The 9,493-nt window shown below is 49.5% G+C and overlaps 1 protein-coding gene across 1 annotated transcript; it reads left to right on the forward strand.

The window, feature by feature from the left end:
* Positions 1-2,381: 2,381 nt before the first annotated feature.
* Positions 2,382-5,081, forward strand: LOC101763134 (glucan endo-1,3-beta-glucosidase 3). The gene is made up of 4 exons (XM_004968935.2): positions 2,382-2,483; positions 3,201-4,478; positions 4,634-4,879; positions 4,978-5,081. Exons 1-4 carry the CDS (start codon positions 2,420-2,422, stop codon positions 5,013-5,015), a joined length of 1,626 nt encoding a protein of 541 aa, XP_004968992.1. The 5' UTR covers positions 2,382-2,419; the 3' UTR covers positions 5,016-5,081.
* The last annotated feature ends 4,412 nt before the right edge of the window (positions 5,082-9,493 follow it).

Below are 9,493 nucleotides of genomic sequence, written 5' to 3' on the forward strand. Positions count from 1 at the left end.
GGCACTGTTGCACGCACGGTTGAGGTGCTGGCGGGCATGACCTCGCCGATGGCCAGGCGGCCTTGCGTGCGCTAGCGAGCACGGCCTCGCCGGCGGCCTGGTTACCTCACGCGCGCTAGCGGGCGCGGCCTCGCCGGCGGCTAAGTGGCCAGGTGCGGGGCGGGGCGGTGCTCCGACGGGCGGAGCGGGGCGGCTGGCGGGTGCGGCCGGGTGCGGGGCGGGGCTCCAGCGGGCGGGACGGCGCTCCGGCAGGCGGGGCAGGGCGTGCTAGCAAGCGCAGCCCCGCCGGCGGCCAGGCGGGCGGGTGCGGGATGGGGCTCCGGTGGGCGGGATGGCGCTCGAGCGAGCGGGGCGCACTGGCCGGCGGCGGAGTGAGACGGCGCTCCGGCGGGCGGGGCGCGGCGGGGCTGCGGTGAGCGGGGCGCGACCATGGCGGCGCGAGCAGAGAAAGAAGTTATGAAGAAATAGAACGAACCGGTCATTTTCCACTAATGAGTGGTAGTGGTGGGTAATTTCCTTCAACTTCACCAAATTTGATTTCGTGGAGCACCCCCTGAGGTGCTCCACCAAATCCATGGATCTGGGGGTAGATCCACCGTTTTCGTGGAGCAGATATGTGGTGGAGTTGCTGGATCTAAAACTGTTTGGCTGAAAAAATCTAGAGCAGAGCTGTTTTTGAGGATCTGGAGCTGCGTGGAGCTCTACCAAACAGGCCCTAAATCGCAAGACGAATCTATTAAGCCTAATTAATCCATCGTTAGTGAATGGTTATTGTAGCACCATATTGTCAAATCATGGACTAATTAGGCTTAATAGATTTGTCTCGCGATTTAGCCTAGGGATTATGTAATTAGTTTTGTAATTAGTCTAGATTTAATACTCCTAATTAATGTCCAAACATTTAATGTGACGGGGGCTAAAATTTAGCCCCCCCCTCCCAAACACCCCCTAAGTTATCCAAGCGGGAGGTTGAACCTACGAACTCCAAGATGAAGAAGGTGATGGTGGCTGTGGTGTGAAATCCATCATGCATATCCTGACTGCCAGGAATTCGCTGGTTGCAACACGACTCCTCGTCCACGTCGTTGTGCAAGAGGATTCAGGATGCGATAGCGTAGCCGGTTGTAGTGATGGACCTCGGGAGGTGGGCGTCCAAGGAAGAAGAACGCATCTCTCAGGCATCAGTGTTGAGCGAGCTCGTAGCAATGGGGTGGCAGCGGAGTTGCTCGTGATTTTGGGAGGCGGAGGCGTGATACGGGTGGAGGCGGAGGCGTGATACGGGTGGAGGCGGCGCTGGAGTTGTTCGTGATTCCGGGAGGCGGAGGCCGCACAGTCGTTTTCTGATTACAACGGGGGTGGAGGGGTTTCGTCATTGGAGATTTGTACGTGAGTTTATGAGGGGATCAAGGGATTGAGTGGAGAGGCTTAAGGGCCGGATGTTTTGCTTTTTTAATGAATTTTTATATTATTTCGTTTTTTTCTAGCTACCCTGGTGGAAAGATCATCTCTTTTTTTATATAAATAGATTCGGCGTTGCATTTCATTTCAGGTCTTCCCTGGATTTAACAGAACTGTGGTCGCTGGCATTGGCAGCTTGGCCCCAGCTCTAGTGGACTCCAGTTGACCGAACAATGCGACCCTGCCGAACGGGACTGCAACCTAACATCGAGAAGAAGCCAAGTCACACAGCAGGATTGCAGTTCGGTTGTATTCTCGAATCTTTTTTCGACACAAGTTGGCCAGCTTTGGATCAGGGGGTGTTTGGATACATAAACTTAAGCACTTGTTACATCGGATATTTGATACTAATTAGGAGTATTAAACATAGTCTAATTACAAAACTAATTGTACAGATGGAGTTTAATTCGCGAGACGAATCTATTAAGCCTAATTAGTCCATGATTTGATAATGTGGTGCTACAGTAACCATTTGCTAATGATGGATTAATTAGCCTTAATAGATTCGTCTCGCGAATTAGACTCCATCTGTGCAATTAGTTTTGAAATTTGCTCATGTTTAGTCAACCTAATTAGCATTCGAATGTCCGATGTGATCCTGCTAAAGTTTAGCACATCGTATCCAAACACCTCTTAGAAACGTGGCTGTGGAGGCAAGTCGCCGTTGCTTTGCCCGGACGAGGGACGGAGGAAGGCAGCAGCAGGAAGGAGTCGATGAACAAGTTGGCCTATTGGGAAGGTGCAGCCATTTGCTGCGTTACGCCGTTCGTCTGTAGTGACACAAGAGGCCGGGGATGCTGATGTACGTGATGCAGAAGTTCGACCTGTCGCCACCGCCACGGGACCCATGCATATGCTGCGCGTCGACCTTGCTTGGCTATAAATTCCCACGCACAGCATTTGGTACAGCACACACTCGATCAGTCTCTGCCGCCCCTCGCCAACGCAGGGGGAGAATTCCATGGCGCTAGCTCGCTTCCTCCTCGTCCTTGTCCTCGGCGCGACATTACTCTTTTCCAGTGCAGGTATATTTGCGCATGCTGGAGAAAGAACCACTGATTTGAGGATATATACTTGTTCTGGCCCACGCATATGCACAGTGCTACAATATTTTTTCTTTCATATATACTTACCTTATCATCACTCTTTTTGACAAGATTATTTAGTTTGCAACTTTCTTATGTGCATGCATTTTGCTAATAAACTTATGCATTTTCTACAGTATGATGGATAAATAAACAGATATAGGGTGTATATTTGTCGTAACAGCGGGTGAGGGTAATTTACAAAAAAAATATCAGGGTGTTTTGGGTAAAAATTTTTGTCACGTAGGCTGCAACCAAGCAAGCTTTAAGAGGAAGTACATTGTTAAAGTCGTCTCATGCAATACCACGTAAGATTTTTATGATATGGCGGAGCGAGAGCGAGGAGAGAGAAAGAGGTCGTTGTTTCGCAAAACAACCGCCTCATGAGATAAATTGTTGGACTACGAGATAACTTAACTACCATTGTTGCCATGCAACTCATAATATTTCTTTTTTATATACACAAATTAAGGAATTATGTAGCTCTACCAGACAACTTATAAGACAACTCATTGTATGAGTTGGCTGTTGAGTCATCGTAAGAGTACGTGTCAATACATGAGACCGTCTATTAGACGACACCCTAAGAGTGACTTATTTTGTTGGAACAATACACCCTGAAGGCCTGAACTTCTTTTCCTTTCTGGTACCTTGCAGAGGCAGCCGGGGTTGGCGTGAGCTATGGGAGAGTGGCGGACAACCTTCCGGACCCCGGTTCCGTGGTGCAGCTGCTCCAGCATAATGGCATCACCATGGTGAGGATATACGACACCAACCCCCAGGTGCTGACGTCGCTGGCAAACACCGGCATCAAGGTGATGGTCATGGTGCCCAACGAGAACCTGGCCGACGCGGCCAGGAACCCGTCTTATGCGCTCGAATGGGTGCGGACCAACGTTGCGGCGTTCTTACCCGCCACGAAGATCCATGGCATCTCCGTGGGGAATGAGGTGTTCAAATGGAGGTCGGACCTGAATCTTCAGCTTGTCCCGGCCATGACCAATGTGCATGACGCGCTGGTAAAGCTCGGCCTGACGGACGCCGTGAAGGTGACCACGCCTGTCGCGTTCGACGCGCTCAAGGACCCGACGTTCCCACCGTCCGCGGGCAGGTTCAAGGACGAAATCGCGCAGTCGGTGATGAAGCCCATGCTCCAGTTCCTGCAGAAGACCAGCTCCTACCTCACCATGAACATCTACCCGTTCCTAGCGTACGCCAATCAGCAGCCAGGCACGATCTCCCTCGACTACGCCCTGGGGAACCCCAACACCGGCGTAAGCGAAGTCGACGCCGGCCCCACGTACACCAGCCTCCTCGACGCCCAGCTCGATGCCACGTACTATGCCATGGAGGGTCTAGGGTTCCCCGACGTGAGCTTGTATGTTACAGAGAGCGGATGGCCGTCGCGCGGCGTGATCCACCGCGGCGGCCGGAGGCTTTTGGACACCGGGGACGACGGAAGCGAGGCGGCCTCCGTTGCCAACGCCCAAGCGTACAACGATAACCTCATCAAACGCGTGCTGTCCGGGAAGACGGGCACCCCGCACCGCCCTGACGCCGACATGGACGTGTACATTTTCGCGCTCTTCAACGAGGACAACAAGGGCAGTCCCGACGACGTCGAGGCCTACTTCGGCCTGTTCGACCACAACATGAAGAAGGTATATGAGTTTAGCTTCCAAGGAGCGCCGGCCGCGAGCTGGTGCGTGGCGAACGCGGCGGTTGGGGACGCGCGGCTTCAGGCGGCACTGGACTACGCGTGCGGCAACGGCGCTGACTGCGACGCCATCCAGCCCGGTGAGACGTGCTTCCAGCCCAACACCAAGGTCGCGCACGCCTCCTACGCGTTCAACAGCTACTACCAAAACAAGGGCCGGGCAGCCGGGACCTGCGACTTCAACGGCGCCGCCTCCGTTGTCTATCAGGCACCAACAGGTGAGTTCTCGGTTGGCGATCGTTCATGATCGCGATTGTACAAAACATATGCATGCATTTGTTCATTTCGCGTACCATCCGCATTCTTGTCTTGTGTCAGCAATAACGCCTATATAATTATATTATTGTTGCATTTTTGTTCTTTACCGGGACAGACACCTGCTGGAGCTGGTGCGTGGCGAACGCGTCCGTTGGGGACGCATGGCTCCAGTCGGCGCTGGAGTACGCGTGCGGTCATGGCGCCGACTGCAGCGCCATTCAGCCCGGCGCGGCGTGTTTCGAGCCAAACACTAAGGTCGCGCATGCCTCCTACGCGTTCAACAGCTACTACCAATACAACGGCCGGGCCAACGGGACGTGCGACTTCAATGGCGCGGGCTCCGTCGTCTACCAGCCACAAAGTGAGTTCACGCTCCACGGCCATCTCCTGCATCCAATATATACTTCGATCGTGACAAAAATGGTGGTTTTACTGGTTCTTGAACCCCCTGTTTTGCAGAGATCGGAAACTGCGTGCTCCCACCTCCAAACGCATGAACGGATGGTGACGTTTGAGAAGGCACCACCTCCGTGTACCGGATAAATAATATTTATGATCCTTTATTAACTCTGCTTAATTTGAAGGGAGAAGTCCAGATTTACAGCCAACTACATACAAATAAAATGAATTCGAAATTTACAGCCTACTAAAGAGAAAACTAAATAGATGGGTTGCTCGCACTACTAGAGAATTCGGTATTAGTACCGGTTATATCTCCCAAAAATACATCCGGGATTAATCCGTCGAGATAAAAGGGGAGGTCTTTTATCATAGGTCCTTCAACCGGGATAAAAGGGGAGGTCTTTTATCACGGGTCCTTCAACCGGGATATAAGACCATCGTTTAGTCCTGGTTTGTAAAACCAACCGGGACTAACAGGGCTGCCACGCCAGACGGTGGACAGACCCCTTCAGTCCCGGTTGGTGTTACAAACCGGGACTAAAGGTCCCCTCTTTAGTCACGGTTTGTAAAACAAACCGGAACTAAAGTGCGTGCGTACAGCACCATGTAGGCGCCTGCATGGCGCCTATAATTTCGTGCATATCTCACGTACCCCTTTAGTTAACCTTTAGTAGTTGAGAACTTTTTTTATAATGAAATGAATCAAACTAGTATTTAAACGAATCAAACAATTATTTAAATGAATCAAACAAGTATTTATACAAATACTATACAATTCTTAGGGTACTATATCTATACACAAATCTAATTAGCGTACGTATTACATTTACATACAAACTAAATCAAACTATATATATAGCTACGATGATCTTCCCGTCGAGGTGCTGGGAGCGTCTAATTTTCGTCCATCGTAATGAAAGTCTCCTTTTGGATTTACCACCTCGTCCATCAGGAATCCAATGAGACCTTCACATATTGCCGCTACTCTTTCCTTCTTCAAGAGTCCCAATAGAATATTCCACATCTGTAATTTGGAAACATATATGTGAATTTTACACGAACAATTGTAGAAAATAAATAACTATTAATAGTTTTATTTTACATACTTTAAATTCGTGCTCCGTGGCCTTGCTAGTCTTGGGTCCCAATAAATTGTGCATGTGCTCACAGACATAGTAGCCACATAGATTATCATTCCCAGGTTCCTGTCTTAAGCACTGTTGTGGGGAAAAACAATTAAGTTATTAAATATTCGTGCTATAGAATGTACAAAATGTGCAGACTTCATACGTACCGGGAAGTTTGTTCTCCATGTAAGTTTTTCTTTGAATTGACTGATCTGTCTGCACTGATGAATTCTCTCCATGCTCTGCGGATTAAAATAATGAATGATATAGTGTTAGGTGAAAATTTAGGAAATAAAATTTTGTATAGAGATAGAGGTCCAGAATTATTACATGTATAGCGTGTGTTGCACGTCTTGGTACTCCTTCGGATCTCTCCTCAACGAATCAAAGATAGTGACGTGACTTCGATCAATATTAATAATAATGAGGATCCAGTGGGAGCTGCGTACGTAAATGTTCATATATATTAGAGGTAACTAACATTAATCAGGTAAGGAAAAAGAAAATGAATATAAATGGTATACACACACTTACTTGAAGTTGTATGGAAGTAGTATGTGATCCTTTAATTTTGGTCTGTGCCAGCAACATTTTGTCTGGAAAATCTCGTATCTGGGCTTGGTTCACTATGGATGGATCCATGAAGCCAATATGGAGGTACGCTTCATGTCGGCACGTCCGAATTAGCATCCTAATGGAAGATGAAGTTAATTAGTACGACGACGCATGCATAAAAAAATGATATGAGCCAATATTTACATGTATATATAAACGGACATTTACAGAGTCCAGGCGCTCATCAGAGAGACGTCTAGGGTACCATGATGGTACACTTCATATATATCCTTGAATCATAGCCACATGACTGCCTTGCCTTTGCCGTGAAAATCTATCGGTTTTATCGTAAGGCCCAACATCTCCCTCTCGTCGGCAGACAACTTCATGTACCATTGTTGTAATTCGTACATCTTCGTTGACAGCTTCTTTAGCGAATCAGGGCTAACCATAGGCTTGCCTAGCTCAAAGGTCCATTTTGGTTCACTTGACGGTGCAGCTGGCAGCTCAACTTTTTTCCTTTTTTTTCTTCTCATCAACTTTTACTAATGCCCGTTCATAGTTCGATAGTAGTGGTTGACTCTTCTTGGCATGTTCTTGCATCTTGATGAATTTATGAAGCGTCCCCACATAAGTAGAGACTAAATGTGATCCAAATTATCAGTCCCAGGAGGCTGATAACACATTTATTCAACAGATAGTTCAGAAACCGTACAACTCCCGAAGGAGCGGGCGGGCAAGCCACACCCAAAGCAAGACTAAAGCGATAACAACACAGATCCAAGTTGCAGTCCAGTCGGACTCCGGGCTGCAATCGGAGCTAAGCGTCAGCGGAAGCATCCTGCAAAAGGGCCAACACCACAGGCAGCGTTGGGTGCAGACGCAACCTCCTACTCGAAGTCCTCGGCGACGAAGTCCGGATCCTCCTCTAAAGTAACAACACAAGGGTGAGTACAGAAGTACTCAGCAAGTCCAACCCCATCCACGGAGGGGGATACAACAGAGTATGCACAAGAATAATCAAGGAATGAGCTATGGTTTATTTGCAGTAAAGCTAGATTTTAAACACATGCAGGGTTCCATTTCAAAGAAGTTTCATAAAAACATTTTAGTAAACACTATATCAAGTGGGGTTGATCCTACACAGAGGATCCAAGTTTTATCGCTACCGGACTCCCCGTCCGCCGTAGCGCACGGCACACCTGCCGGACACTTCCAAAATTCCACGCACCCACACACGCAGTAGAATACCAGTCATCCCCAAATGCTAGTTGTGTGACCGAGCCGTAACTCGTCCAATGCCGTGGACACGGCTACCCGGATAGGTTTTAACTCTGCAGAGGTTGTACACTTTTCCCACAAGTAGGGTACCGTATCGCGAACACCTTAGTGTCGGTACGGATCCTAACAAAGCCATTACCCACCTTAGCCAATACTGACTAGTCAACGCGAGAGCGCTCAAGGGGTTAACAACCCATCCACGGGGCCGTAACCGGGACCTAAGTCACCAAGAGCTTAGTCCTTTTCCAAGGCCTCCCGTTGCTCACCAGCACACCTGAAGCTTAGCAGTTTAGCTAGTGGGATTTATGCTAAGCCGTTGCCCATACAACGGTCGAGTGGTTGTACGATGAGGGAATTAGGCAGGATGACACATCAACTCGGTCCTTAGTTATGACAAGATGGATATCTCCCACACTGCTCAACCACTGAGGTACGAGCCTATCAATCCGGAGTTCCACACAAGAAACACCCATCCATCTCATCCACCACCTCCCCTAACACCCGAAAACTCAACTTCTCAGTTAAACCTACTCACACATTTATTTTCCGAGTAAACAGGTGTAGTCATGTTTGAATTTGGTTAATGAGCTCCTAAGCATTCTAGCAGTATTTATCATCTAAACAGAGCAACTCATATTTAGAGATAAATATGGGACAACAAGGAATAGTCATAACAGTCAAGGGGTGGCTATCCAACCATGTCTTGCGATAAAACAATATGCATTTTATAAAACAGGCCAATAGGTTGTGTCTGAAAAACTGGGTATTAAAATATGCATCAAAGGGTGAGATTGGACTTGCCGTTCTCAAAGCCTTCCGGGAGCTCCTGCTCGCGGTACTGGTCCTCGGGCTCGGGCTCGCGGTCGAACTCCTCCTCGCGCTCCTCCTCGGGTACTCCGCGATCTACGGCACACACAAACGAGCACACAATAAATAAAAGGAAAAAGGGTTTTACCCGATGAGCTCCGAACAGGAAACATGAACGGAAAATAGATAGGAAGGGTATTTTCGTGGGATTTTGATATGCCGCGGCGGAAATATATGAGAGGAGGCCGTGGTCGAGTTTGGGGTTAATCGGAGGAGGTTTGGCGCATGAAATGACGGGTTAAAGGAGTATTAGGGGCTTTAAAATGGGGTTTAGGACTGAACCGCGAGAGTAAGGGCTTATCTGTAATTATTTTTGGAATGGTGGAAGGGCCTATTAGCGAATAAGGGAAACTAGTGGGCTGGATCGCGAGGAGAGGGATTTACCCCTTCTTCTTCCTGGAGACAACCAGGAGCTTGAGAAGAGAAATGGCCGTCGGCGTTCTGGTGGTGGGAGTGAGGAAGGCAAGGTGCTCGTGGTGAGGGTGTAGAGGTGAAGGCTCGGCTCCCTCCTTTTATAGGCGGCGCGCGGACGGGCGAGGGTCGAGGTAATGATGGCGGCCGGACTTTTGACCGGTGGCGTGCCGGAGTGGAGGAGCTCGTGGATGGCGTGGCGGCGTGGTCGACGAGGCCACAGGGGCGGCGACCGGTGACCGGCAACACGACGCGACGCACCGAGCCAAGCGCTAAACGCCAAGGCGCGAGCGGGCGCGGTACGGACGACGTGACGCGGTGCGGGCGCGGGC

This window comes from Setaria italica, chromosome V (genome assembly GCF_000263155.2).
Source record: "Setaria italica strain Yugu1 chromosome V, Setaria_italica_v2.0, whole genome shotgun sequence".
NCBI classification, from domain to species: Eukaryota; Viridiplantae; Streptophyta; class Magnoliopsida; order Poales; family Poaceae; genus Setaria; species Setaria italica.

What these genes read in the sequence shown, in the direction of transcription:
- LOC101763134 (XM_004968935.2), top strand. Translation starts at nt 2,420, where the DNA reads ATGGCGCTAGCTCGCTTCCTCCTCGTCCTTGTCCTCGGCGCGACATTA. An exon ending in TGTCTATCAGGCACCAACAG is followed by an intron (nt 4,479 to 4,633) that starts GTGAGTTCTCGG and finishes TTACCGGGACAG; the next exon opens with ACACCTGCTGGAGCTGGTGC. An exon ending in CGTCGTCTACCAGCCACAAA is followed by an intron (nt 4,880 to 4,977) that starts GTGAGTTCACGC and finishes CCTGTTTTGCAG; the next exon opens with AGATCGGAAACTGCGTGCTC.